The following is a 19,028-nucleotide window of genomic DNA, read 5'->3' as shown; positions in this document are numbered from 1 at the left end:
GGGAGGTAGATGTACATGGAGGGTGTTGTCTGGGTGTGGAATAAGTAGTCCGACCAGTCCTTGTTTAAGCCCCTTAATGCCGAGCGCCAGACATGGTAACAACAAGTACCATCTTTTAACGTCTTTTGGTATGACCCGGTCGGGGATCGAACCCCGGATCTTCCGCTCTCCGGGCGGACGCTCTACCATTAGACCACGGAGGCGGTCGTCTGGGTGTGGAAGCAGCAGTACCCAAACGTTTGGTTGCAGTAGGAGGGAGGTAGATGTACATGGAGGGTGTTGTCTGGGTGTGGAAGAAGTAGTACCCAAACGTTTGGTTGCAGTAGGAGGGAGGTAGATGTACATGGAGGGTGTTGTCTGGGTGTGGAAGAAGTAGTACCCAAACGTTTGGTTGCAGTAGGAGGGAGGTAGATGTACATGGAGGGTGTTGTCTGGGTGTGGAAGCAGCAGTACCCAAACGTTTGGTTGCAGTAGGGGGGAGGTAGATGTACATGAAGGGTGTTGTCTGGGTGTGGAAGCAGCAGTACCCAAACGTTTGGTTGCAGTAGGGGGGAGGTAGATGTACATGGAGGGTGTTGTCTGGGTGTGGAAGAAGTAGTACCCAAACGTTTGGTTGCAGCAGGAAGGAGTTAGATGTACTCGAAGGATGTTGTCTGGGTGTGGAAGAAGTAGTACCCAAACGTTTGGTTGCAGTAGGGGGGAGGTAGATGTACATGAAGGGTGTTGTCTGGGTGTGGAATCAGCAGTACCCAAACGTTTGGTTGCAGTAGGAGGGAGGTAGATGTACATGGAGGGTGTTGTCTGGGTGTGGAAGAAGTAGTACCCAAACGTTTGGTTGCAGCAGGAAGGAGTTAGATGTACATGAAGGGTGTTGTCTGGGTGTGGAATCAGCAGTACCCAAACGTTTGGTTGCTTTGAAGGGACATAGATGTACCTTAATGGAGTTGTTTGGGTATGGATGATGTAGATGTACCTGGAGGTTTGGTTGCTTTATAGGGACATAAATGTACCCGAATGGAGTTGTCTGGGTACGAATGATGTAGATGTACACGGGGGTTTGGTTGTGTTGGAAGGAGGCAGATGTACACGAAGGGTGTTTTCTTAGTATGCAAGATTAATGTTTAATACCACGTGTTACCAGGAGGAGGCAGCTTTCATGGTACAGTGCGAGTAAGAACAGACTTCCCATGACGTCAACCACCACTTTGCCTTGTCGGTATTGGAACATATCTCTGATCATGAGGCCTAAAGCAAAATTCTCCCAATCACTTTCCAAAATAAAATAATCACTAATAAAATATTAATTTGGTCCATCTCCACTGTTCGAATGCCTGCACAACCCAGCCCTTGGACCCGTAAGCGAGAAATCAGCACTTCTCTAATCACAACGCTCAAAGATAACAAATATCCTTTCAAAGAAGAGGTTGTATATTACCTTATATGTATGTGTCACTGCGTCAAACCAACGGGATTTCAGTTAGTACGTTTTCCGATGCAAGGTCACATTATCTCTGTACATTTAACCGTATATGTCCGGTCAGACTGTCTCATGTCGGCTTTAGATAACCATATACGTAATTCTTATCAGTTATTAGTTCAGTTTTACGAAAGACCACGCTGTCGATCAATCTTTCAACGAAATTCGTTGACTGTTCTGTATACTTGCTGTATTTAGCATGCTAATGATTTAAGTTAATTAGTAGTTAATTGTTAAAAATCAAATAAGCTCTTAAATGTTTCCAGAATAAACCAAGTCAACAGTTAAATATTGCTAAATGAACTCTACAGGTGATGCAGGTGAGTATGCACAACGTAGATTCTGGTAACATGTTCACACAATTTAAATACAAGAGAAGTGATGTACTTTGCTCTGATGATCATACCGACGGAAGTAGGCACATCGTTTTATAACACATCTATACATAACACATACCTAAGCATCACACATGCCAACTCATAACACATGCCGATGAATGACACATATGACTAATAACACATACTGATTCATAACACACCTACTCAACACATATCGACTCATAACATACCGATGCATAAAAAAACCAATTCATAACATACATGACTCTTAACACATCCCAACTTAATAACACATGTGACTCCTGACATATATGACTCATTACACACATCGATTTATAACACATATGATTCATAACACATACCAACTCATAACACATATGACTCATAACACATACCGACTCATAACACATAACAACTCATTCCAAATAACAACTCATACACAAACCGAGTCGTAACACATACCAACTCATAACACATATGACTCATAGCACATACCGACTCGTAACACATAACAATTCATAACATATACCAACTCATAACACATAACATCTCATTCCATATAACAACTCATACACAAACCGAGTCGTAACACATACCAACTCATAACACACATGACTGATAACACATATGACTCATAACACATACCGACTCATAACAAATACCAACTCATAACAGATATGACTAATAACATACCGACTCGTAACACATATGACACATAACACATATCGATTCATAACACATACCAACTCATAACACATATGAGTCATAACATATATCGATTCATAACACTTACCAACTCATAACATACATGACTCTTAACACATCCCAACTCAATAACACATGTGACTCCTGACACATATTACTCATAACACACATCGATTCATAACACATATGATTCATAACACATACCAACTCATAACACATATGATTCATAACACATACCGACTCATAACACATAACAACTCATTCCACATAACAACTCATACACAAACCGAGTCGTAACACATACCAACTCATAACACATGTGACTGATAACACATATCGATTCATAACACATACCAACTCATAACAGAAACCGAGTCGTAACACATGTCAACTCATAACACATATGACTCATAACACATACCGACTCATAACAAATACCAACTCATAACACATAAGACTAATTACATACCGACTCGTAACACATATGACACATAACACATATCAATCCATAACACATACCAACTCATAACACATATGACTCATAACACATACCGACTCGTAACACATATGACAAAACACATAACAACTCAGAACACATAATTACAACTCATAACACATATCGAATCATAACTCATCAAATATATGAATGAGTGAGTGAGTATGGTTTTACGCCGCTTTTTGCAATATTCCAGCAATATCACGGCGGGGGACACCAGAAACGGGCTTCACACATTGTACCCATATCGGGAATCGAACCCGGGTCTTCGGCGTGACGAGCGAACGCTTTAACCACTAGGCTATCCGACCGCCCTCAAATATATGACTCATAACTCAAACCGAGTCGTAACACATACCAACTCATAACACATATCGTTTAATAACACATACCGACTCGTAACACATATGACTCATAACACATACCAACTCATAACACATAACAACTCATACACAAGCTGACTCGTAACACATACCAACTCATAACACATATGACGCATAACACATTCCAACTCATAACACATATCGACTCATAACACATAATTACTCATCAAATATATGACTCATAGCTCAAACCGAGTCGTAACACATACCAACTCATAACACATATAGTTTCATAACCCATACCAACTCATAACACATATAGTTTCATAACACATACCAACTCATAACACATATAGTTTCATAACATATACCAACTCATAACACATGTGACTCATAACATGAACACCACAAACACCACCAATACCAGTCGTACTACTTTATTAATTCCAACGGTCTTATAATAAAGCGTGATATAGCTATACCAGGCCACTACTACTACCACTGTCAGCAACATCTTTACCTATTCAGGGGCTCGACTCTATGTCCATTTACGGTGTCCACCATCCGTGGTGTTGCCAACTTATTCAATCACTCACTCACCCCACGACGACGACTACTACTACTACTACTACTACTACTACTACTACTACTACTACTACTACTACTACTACTACTACTACTACTACTACTACTACTACTACTACTACTACTACTACTACTACCGCAGCTGCAGCATCTACTAAGATATTCAAGCGATGAATTACATTTTTCAGAACACAACGAAGGCCACCATGGAATGGCCGCATTTTGAGTTTAAATGTGTACTAATTGCAGGTAAGAGATTGATTTGATATTGGATTAATTCAATTACTGATTTATTTACTGACATTCACTTGTATTTTCCTGTATACAAAAATACATCTTTGATCAGTTTTTAAATACACTGTAGCATATTTATTAAATTATGGCATTTAATGTTTTGATCATATATAAGTAAATGTAAACCAAGAGATACAAGATGTGATAGTATCCGGTAGTACTAACATAATACTCTGAGACTTATTTTGTAAATATGAGAGATTCAACTAAAGCAAGCGGTACCCTGTGGGAAATCTGACAGGAGGATTTACAGATCATTGATTGATGCAAAAGTGTAAATGTGCATGTCTTGATGAAACTACAATTAATAGTCATAGGCAGCAAAACGACATGAAAGAGGCACATATATGAGGATACGTATGTATGTGTATATAATTATAAACGTTTCTTGGTTGACAGTTTTACTGGCGTCTGGGAGCGTCAAAACAGAGTCGACATCTCACACTTCACTCACGAATCGGACAACAGCATCTACTTTCATTACAACTAATGAATCAAATGAAACTTCCAACCTTTCATTATCAACTGAAGAATCCATCAGCACAGTTTCAATGTCTTCTCTGTCAAGTTGGATTTCTTCCAGCAAACCGACTTCTATCGTCAGTGAGTTGTCCTCCAGTTCGCCAAACTCTACCTTACCACTTTCAACGATAGCATCACAATCCACAACAGAATCGACTACAAGTGCAACAACTGAGCCTTCGACAATCAGTACAGGGGAGGTGACATCATCCACTGAAGAATCCACAAGCACAGTTTCCATGTCCTCTCTGACAAGTGGGATTTCTTCCAGCATACCAACTTCTTCCTTCAGTACTGAGATAACATCGGAATCCACACAAGAATCGTCTACGAGTTCTTTAACCGAAAATTCATCAGCTGTAGAAACGACTTCAACCTCTCCTTCTCAAACCGCAACAGAGCTCTCCTCACAAGCATCCAGTGGCTCTAATCCAGGAACGTATGCTGCATCCCAAAGCTCTGCAACAACATCAACGGATAAAGTGACATCGCCCACTGAGCCATCTACAGAGAGTGCATCAACTGAACCGGCGACGTCTCCCGTCAGTGAGATGTCCTCCAGTTCGCCAACCTCTTCCTTAACACCTTCAACAATAGCATCAGAATCCACACAAGGATCGACTACAAGTGCAACAACTGAGCCTTCGACAACCAGTACAGGGGAGGTGACATCATCCACTGAAGAATCCACAAGCACAGTTTCCATGTCCTCTCTGACAAGTGGGATTTCTTCCAGCATACCAACTTCTTCCTTCAGTACTGAGATAACATCGGAATCCACACAAGAATCGTCTACGAGTTCTTCAACCGAAAGTTCGTCAGCTGTAGAAACGACTTCAACCTCTCCTTCTCAAACCGCAATGGAGCACTCCTCACAATCATCCAGTGGCTCTAATCCAGGAACGTATGCTGCATCCCAAAGCTCTGCAACAACATCAGCGGAGGAAGTGACATCGTCCACTGAGCCATCTACAGAAAGTGCATCAACTGAATCCACGACTTCTACTGTCAGTGAGATGTCCTCCAGATCGCCAACCTCTTCCTTAACACCTTCAACAATAGCATCCGAATCCACACAAGGATCGACTACAAGTGCAACAACTGAGCCTTCGACAACCAGTACAGGGGAGGTGACATCATCCACTGAAGAATCCACAAGCACAGTTTCCATGTCCTCTCTGACAAGTGGGATTTCTTCCAGCATACCAACTTCTTCCTTCAGTACTGAGATAACATCGGAATCCACACAAGAATCGTCTACGAGTTCTTCAACCGAAAGTTCATCAGCTGTAGAAACGACTTCAACCTCTCCTTCTGAAACCGCAACGGAGCTCTCCTCACAAGCATCCAGTGGCTCTCATCCAGGAACGTATGCTGCATCCCAAAGCTCTGTAACAACATCAACGGAGGAAGTGACATCGTCCGCTAAACCATCTACAGAAAGTGCATCAACTAAATCCACGAGTTCTCCAGTCAGTGAGATGTCCTCCAGTTCGCCAACCTCTTCCTTAACACCTTCAACGATAGCGTTAGAATCCACACAAGGATCGACTACAAGTGCAACAACTGAGCCTTCGACAACCAGTACAGGGGAGGTGACATCATCCACTGAAGAATCCACAAGCACAGTTTCCATGTCCTCTCTGACAAGTGGGATTTCTTCCAGCATACCAACTTCTTCCTTCAGTACTGAGATAACATCGGAATCCACACAAGAATCGTCTACGAGTTCTTCAACCAAAAGTTCATCAGCTGTAGAAACGACTTCAACCTCTCCTTCTCAAACTTCAACGGAGCTCTCCTCACAATCATCTGGTGGCTCTCATCCAGGAACGTATGCTGCATCACAAACATCTGCAACAACATCAACCGCGGAAGTGACATCGCCCACTGAGTCATCTACAGAAAGTGCATCAACTGAATCCACGACTTCTACCGTCAGTGATATGTCCTCCAGTTCGCCAACCTCTTCCTTAACACCTTCAACAATAGCATCCGAATCCACACAAGGATCGACTACAAGTGCAACAACTGAGCCTTCGACAACCAGTACAGGGGAGGTGACATCATCCACTGAAGAATCCACAAGCACAGTTTCTATGTCTTCTCTGACAAGTGGGATTTCTTCCAGCATACCAACTTCTTCCTTCAGTACTGAGATAACATCGGAATCCACACAAGAATCGTCTACGAGTTCTTCAACCAAAAGTTCATCAGCTGTAGAAACGACTTCAACCTCTCCTTCTCATACCGCAACGGAGCTCTCCTCACAATCATCTGGTGGCTCTCATCCAGGAACGTATGCTGCATCCCAAAGCTCTGCAACAACATCAACGGAGGAAGTGACATCGTCCGCTGAGCCATCTACAGAAAGTGCATCAACTGAATCCACGACTTCTACTGTCAGCGAAATGTCCTCCAGTTCGCCAACCTCTTCCTTAACACCTTCAACGATAGCGATAGAATCCACACAAGGATCGACTACAAGTGCAACAACTGAGCCTTCGACAACCAGTACAGGGGAGGTGACATCATCCACTGAAGAATCCACAAGCACAGTTTCCATGTCCTCTCTGACAAGTGGGATTTCTTCCAGCATACCAACTTCTTCCTTCAGTACTGAGATAACATCGGAATCCACACAAGAATCGTCTACGAGTTCTTCAACCGAAAGTTCATCAGCTGTAGAAACGACTTCAACCTCTCCTTCTCAAACCGCAACGGAGCTCTCCTCACAAGCATCCAGTGGCTCTCATCCAGGAACGTATGCTGCATCCCAAACATCTGCAACAACATCAACCGCGGAAGTGACATCGCCCACTGAGCCATCTACAGAAAATGCATCAACTGAATCCACGACTTCTCCCGTCAGTGAGATGTCCTCCAGTTCGCCAACCTCTTCCTTAACACCTTCAACAATAGCATCCGAATCCACACAAGGATCGACTACAAGTGCAACAACTGAGCCTTCGACAACCAGTACCGGGGAGGTGACATCATCCACTGAAGAATCCACAAGCACAGTTTCCATGTCCTCTCTGACAAGTGGGATTTCTTCCAGCATACCAACTTCTTCCTTCAGTACTGAGATAACATCGGAATCCACACAAGAATCGTCTACGAGTTCTTCAACCAAAAGTTCATCAGCTGTAGAAACGACTTCAACCTCTCCTTCTCAAACCGCAACGGAGCTCTCCTCACAAGCATCCAGTGGCTCTCATCCAGGAACGTATGCTGCATCCCAAAGCTCTGCAACAACATCAACGGAGGAAGTGACATCGTCCGCTGAGCCATCTACAGAAAGTGCATCAACTGAATCCACGACTTCTACTGTCAGCAAAATGTCCTCCAGTTCGCCAACCTCTTCCTTAACACCTTCAACGATAGCGTTAGAATCCACACAAGGATCGACTACAAGTGCAACAACTGAGCCTTCGACAACCAGTACAGGGGAGGTGACATCATCCACTGAAGAATCCACAAGCACAGTTTCCATGTCCTCTCTGACAAGTGGGATTTCTTCCAGCATACCAACTTCTTCCTTCAGTACTGAGATAACATCGGAATCCACACAAGAATCGTCTACGAGTTCTTCAACCGAAAGTTCATCAGCTGTAGAAACGACTTCAACCTCTCCTTCTCAAACCGCAACGGAGCTCTCCTCACAAGCATCCAGTGGCTCTCATCCAGGAACGTATGCTGCATCACAAACATCTGCAACAACATCAACCGCGGAAGTGACATCGCCCACTGAGCCATCTACAGAAAATGCATCAACTGAATCCACGACTTCTCCCGTCAATGAGATGTCCTCCAGTTCGCCAACCTCTTCCTTAACACCTTCAACAATAGCATCCGAATCCACACAAGGATCGACTACAAGTGCAACAACTGAGCCTTCGACAACCAGTACCGGGGAGGTGACATCATCCACTGAAGAATCCACAAGCACAGTTTCCATGTCCTCTCTGACAAGTGGGATTTCTTCCAGCATACCAACTTCTTCCTTCAGTACTGAGATAACATCGGAATCCACACAAGAATCATCTACGAGTTCTTCAACCAAAAGTTCATCAGCTGTAGAAACGACTTCAACCTCTCCTTCTCAAACCGCAACGGAGCTCTCCTCACAAGCATCCAGTGGCTTTCATCCAGGAACGTATGCTGCATCCCAAAGCTCTGCAACAACATCAACGGAGGAAGTGACATCGTCCGCTGAGCCATCTACAGAAAGTGCATCAACTGAATCCACGACTTCTACTGTCAGCAAAATGTCCTCCAGTTCGCCAACCTCTTCCTTAACACCTTCAACGATAGCGTTAGAATCCACACAAGGATCGACTACAAGTGCAACAACTGAGCCTTCGACAACCAGTACAGGGGAGGTGACATCATCCACTGAAGAATCCACAAGCACAGTTTCCATGTCCTCTCTGACAAGTGGGATTTCTTCCAGCATACCAACTTCTTCCTTCAGTACTGAGATAACATCGGAATCCACACAAGAATCGTCTACGAGTTCTTCAACCGAAAGTTCGTCAGCTGTAGAAACGACTTCAACCTCTCCTTCTCAAACTGCAACGGAGCTCTCCTCACAAGCATCCAGTGGCTCTCATCCAGGAACGTATGCTGCATCCCAAACATCTGCAACAACATCAACCGCGGAAGTGACATCGCCCACTGAGCCATCTACAGAAAATGCATCAACTGAATCCACGACTTCTCCCGTCAGTGAGATGTCCTCCAGTTCGCCAACCTCTTCCTTAACACCTTCAACAATAGCATCCGAATCCACACAAGGATCGACTACAAGTGCAACAACTGAGCCTTCGACAACCAGTACAGGGGAGGTGACATCATCCACTGAAGAATCCACAAGCACAGTTTCCATGTCCTCTCTGACAAGTGGGATTTCTTCCAGCATACCAACTTCTTCCTTCAGTACTGAGATAACATCGGAATCCACACAAGAATCGTCTACGAGTTCTTCAACCAAAAGTTCATCAGCTGTAGAAACGACTTCAACATCTCCTTCTCAAACTGCAACGGAGCTCTCCTCACAATCATCTGGTGGCTCTCATCCAGGAACGCATGCTGCATCCCAAAGCTCTGCAACAACATCAACCGCGGAAGTGACATCGTCCGCTGAGCCATCTACAGAAAATGCATCAACTGAATCCACGACTTCTACCGTCAGCGAAATGTCCTCCAGTTCGCCAACCTCTTCCTTAACACCTTCAACGATAGCGTTAGAATCCACACAAGGATCGACTACAAGTGCAACAACTGAGCCTTCGACAACCAGTACAGGGGAGGTGACATCATCCACTAAAGAATCCACAAGCACAGTTTCCATGTCCTCTCTGACAAGTGGGATTTCTTCCAGCATACCAACTTCTTCCTTCAGTACTGAGATAACATCGGAATCCACACAAGAATCGTCTACGAGTTCTTCAACCGAAAGTTCATCAGCTGTAGAAACGACTTCAACCTCTCCTTCTCAAACCGCAACGGAGCTCTCCTCACAAGCATCCAGTGGCTCTCATCCAGGAACGTATGTTGCATCCCAAAGCTCTGCAACAACATCAACCGCGGAAGTGACATCGCCCACTGAGCCATATACAGAAAGTGCATCAACTGAATCCACGACTTCTCCCGTCAGTGAGATGTCCTCCAGTTCGCCAACCTCTTCCTTAACACCTTCAACAATAGCATCCGAATCCACACAAGGATCGACTACAAGTGCAACAACTGAGCCTTCGACAACCAGTACAGGGGAGGTGACATCATCCACTGAAGAATCCAGAAGCACAGTTTCCATGTCCTCTCTGACAAGTGGTATTTCTTCCAGCATACCAACTTCTTCCTTCAGTACTGAGATAACATCGGAATCCACACAAGAATCGTCTACGAGTTCTTCAACCAAAAGTTCATCAGCTGTAGAAACGACTTCAACCTCTCCTTCTCAAACCGCAACGGAGCTCTCCTCACAAGCATCCAGTGGCTCTCATCCAGGAACGTATGCTGCATCCCAAAGCTCTGCAACAACATCAACCGCGGAAGTGACATCGTCCGCTGAGCCATCTACAGAAAATGCATCAACTGAATCCACGACTTCAACTGTCAGCAAAATGTCCTCCAGTTCGCCAACCTCTTCCTTAACACCTTCAACGATAGCGTTAGAATCCACACAAGGATCGACTACAAGTGCAACAACTGAGCCTTCGACAACCAGTACAGGGGAGGTGACATCATCCACTGAAGAATCCACAAGCACAGTTTCCATGTCCTCTCTGACAAGTGGGATTTCTTCCAGCATACCAACTTCTTCCTTCAGTACTGAGATAACATCGGAATCCACACAAGAATCGTCTACGAGTTCTTCAACCGAAAGTTCATCAGCTGTAGAAACGACTTCAACCTCTCCTTCTCAAACCGCAACGGAGCTCTCCTCACAAGCATCCAGTGGCTCTCATCCAGGAACGTATGTTGCATCCCAAAGCTCTGCAACAACATCAACGGAGGAAGTGACATCGGCCACTGAGACATCTACAGAAAGTGCATCAACTGAATCCACGACTTCTACCGTCAGTGAGATGTCCTCCAGTTCGCCAACCTCTTCCTTAACACATTCAACAATAGCATCCAAATCCACACAAGGATCGACTACAAGTGCAACAACTGAGCCTTCGACAACCAGTACAGGGGAGGTGACATCATCCACTGAAGAATCCACAAGCACAGTTTCCATGTCCTCTCTGACAAGTGGGATTTCTTCCAGCATACCAACTTCTTCCTTCAGTACTGAGATAACAACGGAATCCACACAAGAATCGCCTACGAGTTCTTCAACCGAAAGTTCATCAGCTGTAGAAACGACTTCAACCTCTCCTTCTCAAACCGCAACGGAGCTCTCCTCACAAGCATCCAGTGGCTCTCATCCAGGAACGTATGCTGCATCCCAAACATCTGCAACAACATCAACCGCGGAAGTGACATCGCCCACTGAGCCATCTACAGAAAATGCATCAACTGAATCCACGACTTCTCCCGTCAGTGAGATGTCCTCCAGTTCGCAAACCTCTTCCTTAACACCTTCAACAATAGCATCCGAATCCACACAAGGATCGACTACAAGTGCAACAACTGAGCCTTCGACAACCAGTACCGGGGAGGTGACATCATCCACTGAAGAATCCAGAAGCACAGTTTCCATGTCCTCTCTGACAAGTGGGATTTCTTCCAGCATACCAACTTCTTCCTTCAGTACTGAGATAACATCGGAATCCACACAAGAATCGTCTACGAGTTCTTCAACCAAAAGTTCATCAGCTGTAGAAACGACTTCAACCTCTCCTTCTCAAACCGCAACGGAGCTCTCCTCACAAGCATCCAGTGGCTCTCATCCAGGAACGTATGCTGCATCCCAAAGCTCTGCAACAACATCAACGGAGGAAGTGACATCGTCCGCTGAGCCATCTACAGAAAATGCATCAACTGAATCCACGACTTCTACTGTCAGCAAAATGTCCTCCAGTTCGCCAACCTCTTCCTTAACACCTTCAACGATAGCGTTAGAATCCACACAAGGATCGACTACAAGTGCAACAACTGAGCCTTCGACAACCAGTACAGGGGAGGTGACATCATCCACTGAAGAATCCACAAGCACAGTTTCCATGTCCTCTCTGACAAGTGGGATTTCTTCCAGCATACCAACTTCTTCCTTCAGTACTGAGATAACATCGGAATCCACACAAGAATCGTCTACGAGTTCTTCAACCGAAAGTTCATCAGCTGTAGAAACGACTTCAACCTCTCCTTCTCAAACCGCAACGGAGCTCTCCTCACAAGCATCCAGTGGCTCTCATCCAGGAACGTATGTTGCATCCCAAAGCTCTGCAACAACATCAACGGATAAAGTGACATCGGCCACTGAGACATCTACAGAAAGTGCATCAACTGAATCCACGACTTCTACCGTCAGTGAGATGTCCTCCAGTTCGCCAACCTCTTCCTTAACACATTCAACAATAGCATCCAAATCCACACAAGGATCGACTACAAGTGCAACAACTGAGCCTTCGACAACCAGTACAGGGGAGGTGACATCATCCACTGAAGAATCCACAAGCACAGTTTCCATGTCCTCTCTGACAAGTGGGATTTCTTCCAGCATACCAACTTCTTCCTTCAGTACTGAGATAACAACGGAATCCACACAAGAATCGCCTACGAGTTCTTCAACCGAAAGTTCATCAGCTGTAGAAACGACTTCAACCTCTCCTTCTCAAACCGCAACGGAGCTCTCCTCACAAGCATCCAGTGGCTCTCATCCAGGAACGTATGCTGCATCACAAACATCTGCAACAACATCAACCGCGGAAGTGACATCGCCCACTGAGCCATCTACAGAAAATGCATCAACTGAATCCACGACTTCTCCCGTCAGTGAGATGTCCTCCAGTTCGCCAACCTCTTCCTTAACACCTTCAACAATAGCATCCGAATCCACACAAGGATCGACTACAAGTGCAACAACTGAGCCTTCGACAACCAGTACCGGGGAGGTGACATCATCCACTGAAGAATCCACAAGCACAGTTTCCATGTCCTCTCTGACAAGTGGGATTTCTTCCAGCATACCAACTTCTTCCTTCAGTACTGAGATAACATCGGAATCCACACAAGAATCGTCTACGAGTTCTTCAACCAAAAGTTCATCAGCTGTAGAAACGACTTCAACCTCTCCTTCTCAAACCGCAACGGAGCTCTCCTCACAAGCATCCAGTGGCTTTCATCCAGGAACGTATGCTGCATCCCAAAGCTCTGCAACAACATCAACGGAGGAAGTGACATCGTCCGCTGAGCCATCTACAGAAAGTGCATCAACGGAATCCACGAGTTCTACTGTCAGCAAAATGTCCTCCAGTTCGCCAACCTCTTCCTTAACACCTTCAACGATAGCGTTAGAATCCACACAAGGATCGACTACAAGTGCAACAACTGAGCCTTCGACAACCAGTACAGGGGAGGTGACATCATCCACTGAAGAATCCACAAGCACAGTTTCCATGTCCTCTCTGACAAGTGGGATTTCTTCCAGCATACCAACTTCTTCCTTCAGTACTGAGATAACATCGGAATCCACACAAGAATCGTCTACGAGTTCTTCAACCGAAAGTTCATCAGCTGTAGAAACGACTTCAACCTCTCCTTCTCAAACTGCAACGGAGCTCTCCTCACAAGCATCCAGTGGCTCTCATCCAGGAACGTATGCTGCATCCCAAACATCTGCAACAACATCAACCGCGGAAGTGACATCGCCCACTGAGCCATCTACAGAAAATGCATCAACTGAATCCACGACTTCTCCCGTCAGTGAGATGTCCTCCAGTTCGCCAACCTCTTCCTTAACACCTTCAACAATAGCATCCGAATCCACACAAGGATCGACTACAAGTGCAACAACTGAGCCTTCGACAACCAGTACCGGGGAGGTGACATCATCCACTGAAGAATCCACAAGCACAGTTTCCATGTCCTCTCTGACAAGTGGGATTTCTTCCAGCATACCAACTTCTTCCTTCAGTACTGAGATAACATCGGAATCCACACAAGAATCGTCTACGAGTTCTTCAACCAAAAGTTCATCAGCTGTAGAAACGACTTCAACCTCTCCTTCTCAAACCGCAACGGAGCTCTCCTCACAAGCATCCAGTGGCTCTCATCCAGGAACGTATGCTGCATCCCAAAGCTCTGCAACAACATCAACGGAGGAAGTGACATCGTCCGCTGAGCCATCTACAGAAAATGCATCAACTGAATCCACGACTTCAACTGTCAGCAAAATGTCCTCCAGTTCGCCAACCTCTTCCTTAACACCTTCAACGATAGCGTTAGAATCCACACAAGGATCGACTACAAGTGCAACAACTGAGCCTTCGACAACCAGTACAGGGGAGGTGACATCATCCACTGAAGAATCCACAAGCACAGTTTCCATGTCCTCTCTGACAAGTGGGATTTCTTCCAGCATACCAACTTCTTCCTTCAGTACTGAGATAACATCGGAATCCACACAAGAATCGTCTACGAGTTCTTCAACCGAAAGTTCATCAGCTGTAGAAACGACTTCAACCTCTCCTTCTCAAACCGCAACGGAGCTCTCCTCACAAGCATCCAGTGGCTCTCATCCAGGAACGTATGTTGCATCCCAAAGCTCTGCAACAACATCAACGGATAAAGTGACATCGGCCACTGAGACATCTACAGAAAGTGCATCAACTGAATCCACAACTTCTACCGTCAGTGAGATGTCCTCCAGTTCGCCAACCTCTTCCTTAACACATTCAACAATAGCATCCAAATCCACACAAGGATCGACTACAAGTGCAACAACTGAGCCTTCGACAACCAGTACAGGGGAGGTGACATCATCCACTGAAGAATCCACAAGCACAGTTTCCATGTCCTCTCTGACAAGTGGGATTTCTTCCAGCATACCAACTTCTTCCTTCAGTACTGAGATAACAACGGAATCCACACAAGAATCGCCTACGAGTTCTTCAACCGAAAGTTCATCAGCTGTAGAAACGACTTCAACCTCTCCTTCTCAAACTGCAACAGAGCTCTCCTCACAAGCATCCAGTGGCTCTCATCCAGGAACGTATGTTGCATCCCAAAGCTCTGCAACAACATCAACCGCAGAAGTGACATCGTCCACTGAGCCATATACAGAAAGTGCATCGACTAAATCCACGACTTCTACCGTCAGTGATATGTCCTCCAGTTCGCCAACCTCTTCCTTAACACCTTCAACAATAGCATCCGAATCCACACAAGGATCGACTACAAGTGCAACAACTGAGCCTTCGACAACCAGTACAGGGGAGGTGACATCATCCACTGAAGAATCCACAAGCACAGTTTCCATGTCCTCTCTGACAAGTGGGATTTCTTCCAGCATACCAACTTCTTCCTTCAGTACTGAGATAACATCGGAATCCACACAAGAATCGTCTACGAGTTCTTCAACCGAAAGTTCATCAGCTGTAGAAACGACTTCAACCTCTCCTTCTCAAACCGCAACGGAGCTCTCCTCACAAGCATCCAGTGGCTCTCATCCAGGAACGTATGCTGCATCCCAAACATCTGCAACAACATCAACGGAGGAAGTGACATCGGCCACTGAGCCATCTACAGAAAATGCATCAACTGAATCCACGACTTCTCCCGTCAGTGAGATGTCCTCCAGTTCGCCAACCTCTTCCTTAACACCTTCAACAATAGCATCCGAATCCACACAAGGATCGACTACAAGTGCAACAACTGAGCCTTCGACAACCAGTACCGGGGAGGTGACATCATCCACTGAAGAATCCACAAGCACAGTTTCCATGTCCTCTCTGACAAGTGGGATTTCTTCCAGCATACCAACTTCTTCCTTCAGTACTGAGATAACATCGGAATCCACACAAGAATCGTCTACGAGTTCTTCAACCAAAAGTTCATCAGCTGTAGAAACGACTGCAACCTCTCCTTCTCAAACCGCAACGGAGCTCTCCTCACAAGCATCCAGTGGCTCTCATCCAGGAACGTATGCTGCATCCCAAAGCTCTGCAACAACATCAACGGAGGAAGTGACATCGTCCGCTGAGCCATCTACAGAAAATGCATCAACTGAATCCACGACTTCAACTGTCAGCAAAATGTCCTCCAGTTCGCCAACCTCTTCCTTAACACCTTCAACGATAGCGTTAGAATCCACACAAGGATCGACTACAAGTGCAACAACTGAGCCTTCGACAACCAGTACAGGGGAGGTGACATCATCCACTGAAGAATCCACAAGCACAGTTTCCATGTCCTCTCTGACAAGTGGGATTTCTTCCAGCATACCAACTTCTTCCTTCAGTACTGAGATAACATCGGAATCCACACAAGAATCGTCTACGAGTTCTTCAACCGAAAGTTCATCAGCTGTAGAAACGACTTCAACCTCTCCTTCTCAAACCGCAACGGAGCTCTCCTCACAAGCATCCAGTGGCTCTCATCCAGGAACGTATGTTGCATCCCAAAGCTCTGCAACAACATCAACGGATAAAGTGACATCGGCCACTGAGACATCTACAGAAAGTGCATCAACTGAATCCACGACTTCTACCGTCAGTGAGATGTCCTCCAGTTCGCCAACCTCTTCCTTAACACATTCAACAATAGCATCCGAATCCACACAAGGATCGACTACAAGTGCAACAACTGAGCCTTCGACAACCAGTACAGGGGAGGTGACATCATCCACTGAAGAATCCACAAGCACAGTTTCCATGTCCTCTCTGACAAGTGGGATTTCTTCCAGCATACCAACTTCTTCCTTCAGTACTGAGATAACAACGGAATCCACACAAGAATCGCCTACGAGTTCTCCAACCGAAAGTTCATCAGCTGTAGAAACGACTTCAACCTCTCCTTCTCAAACTGCAACAGAGCTCTCCTCACAAGCATCCAGTGGCTCTCATCCAGGAACGTATGCTGCATCCCAAAGCTCTGCAACAACATCAACGGCAGAAGTGACATCGTCCACTGAGCCATATACAGAAAGTGCATCAACTAAATCCACGACTTCTACCGTCAGTGATATGTCCTCCAGTTCGCCAACCTCTTCCTTAACACCTTCAACAATAGCATCCGAATCCACACAAGGATCGACTACAAGTGCAACAACTGAGCCTTCGACAACCAGTACAGGGGAGGTGACATCATCCACTGAAGAATCCACAAGCACAGTTTCCATGTCCTCTCTGACAAGTGGGATTTCTTCCAGCATACCAACTTCTTCCTTCAGTACTGAGATAACATCGGAATCCACACAAGAATCGTCTACGAGTTCTTCAACCAAAAGTTCATCAGCTGTAGAAACGACTTCAACCTCTCCTTCTCAAACCGCAAAGGAGCTCTCCTCACAAGCATCCAGTGGCTCTCATCCAGGAACGTATGCTGCATCAGAAACATCTGCAACAACATCAACGGATAAAGTGACATCGCCCACTGAGCCATCTACAGAAAATGCATCAACTGAATCCACGACTTCTCCCGTCAGTGAGATGTCCTCCAGTTCGCCAACCTCTTCCTTAACACCTTCAACAATAGCATCCGAATCCACACAAGGATCGACTACAAGTGCAACAACTGAGCCTTCGACAACCAGTACCGGGGAGGTGACATCATCCACTGAAGAATCCACAAGCACAGTTTCCATGTCCTCTCTGACAAGTGGGATTTCTTCCAGCATACCAACTTCTTCCTTCAGTACTGAGATAACATCGGAATCCACACAAGAATCGTCTACGAGTTCTTCAACCGAAAGTTCATCAGCTGTAGAAACGACTTCAACCTCTCCTTCTCAAACCGCAACGGAGCTCTCCTCACAAGCATCCAGTGGCTCTCATCCAGGAACGTATGCTGCATCCCAAAGCTCTGCAACAACATCAACGGAGGAAGTGACATCGTCCGCTGAGCCATCTACAGAAAGTGCATCAACTGAATCCACGACTTCTACTGTCAGCAAAATGTCCTCCAGTTCGCCAACCTCTTCCTTAACACCTTCAACGATAGCGTTAGAATCCACACAAGGATCGACTACAAGTGCAACAACTGAGCCTTCGACAACCAGTACAGGGGAGGTGACATCATCCACTGAAGAATCCACAAGCACAGTTTCCATGTCCTCTCTGACAAGTGGGATTTCTTCCAGCATACCAACTTCTTCCTTCAGTACTGAGATAACATCGGAATCCACACAAGAATCGTCTACGAGTTCTTCAACCGAAAGTTCATCAGCTGTAGAAACGACTTCAACCTCTCCTTCTCAAACTGCAACGGAGCTCTCCTCACAAGCATCCAGTGGCTCTCATCCAGGAACGTATGCTGCATCACAAACATCTGCAACAACATCAACCGCGGAAGTGACATCGCCCACTGAGCCATCTACAGAAAATGCATCAACTGAATCCACGACTTCTCCCGTCAGTGAGATGTCCTCCAGTTCGCCAACCTCTTCCTTAACACCTTCAACAATAGCATCCGAATCCACACAAGGATCGACTACAAGTGCAACAACTGAGCCTTCGACAACCAGTACCGGGGAGGTGACATCATCCACTAAAGAATCCACAAGCACAGTTTCCATGTCCTCTCTGACAAGTGGGATTTCTTCCAGCATACCAACTTCTTCCTTCAGTACTGAGATAACATCGGAATCCACACAAGAATCGTCTACGAGTTCT

At 45.5% G+C, this 19,028-nt stretch overlaps 1 protein-coding gene across 1 annotated transcript; it reads left to right on the top strand.

Moving 5' to 3' along the window:
- The first annotated feature begins 5,600 nt into the window (after positions 1 to 5,600).
- On the top strand, positions 5,601 to 18,259 carry LOC139464179 (uncharacterized). The gene is made up of 10 exons (XM_071245706.1): positions 5,601 to 5,751; positions 6,571 to 6,855; positions 7,387 to 7,504; positions 8,317 to 8,477; positions 9,361 to 9,590; positions 10,563 to 10,759; positions 16,687 to 16,804; positions 17,538 to 17,585; positions 17,694 to 17,960; positions 18,110 to 18,259. The coding sequence occupies exons 1-10, from the start codon at positions 5,601 to 5,603 to the stop codon at positions 18,257 to 18,259; spliced, it is 1,725 nt and encodes a 574-aa protein (XP_071101807.1).
- The last annotated feature ends 769 nt before the right edge of the window (positions 18,260 to 19,028 follow it).

The sequence above is a fragment of the Haliotis cracherodii genome, unplaced genomic scaffold, assembly GCF_022045235.1.
Source record: "Haliotis cracherodii isolate W230 unplaced genomic scaffold, xgHalCrac1.p SCAF_16, whole genome shotgun sequence".
Lineage (NCBI taxonomy): Eukaryota > Metazoa > Mollusca > Gastropoda > Lepetellida > Haliotidae > Haliotis > Haliotis cracherodii.
This window is presented reverse-complemented; position numbering and strand designations above follow the sequence as displayed.

What these genes read in the sequence shown, in the direction of transcription:
- LOC139464179 (XM_071245706.1), top strand. Translation starts at nt 5,601, where the DNA reads ATGGAGCACTCCTCACAATCATCCAGTGGCTCTAATCCAGGAACGTAT. An exon ending in CAACAACATCAACCGCGGAA is followed by an intron (nt 8,478 to 9,360) that starts GTGACATCGCCC and finishes GCTCTCATCCAG; the next exon opens with GAACGTATGCTGCATCCCAA. An exon ending in CGACAACCAGTACCGGGGAG is followed by an intron (nt 17,961 to 18,109) that starts GTGACATCATCC and finishes TTCAACCGAAAG; the next exon opens with TTCATCAGCTGTAGAAACGA.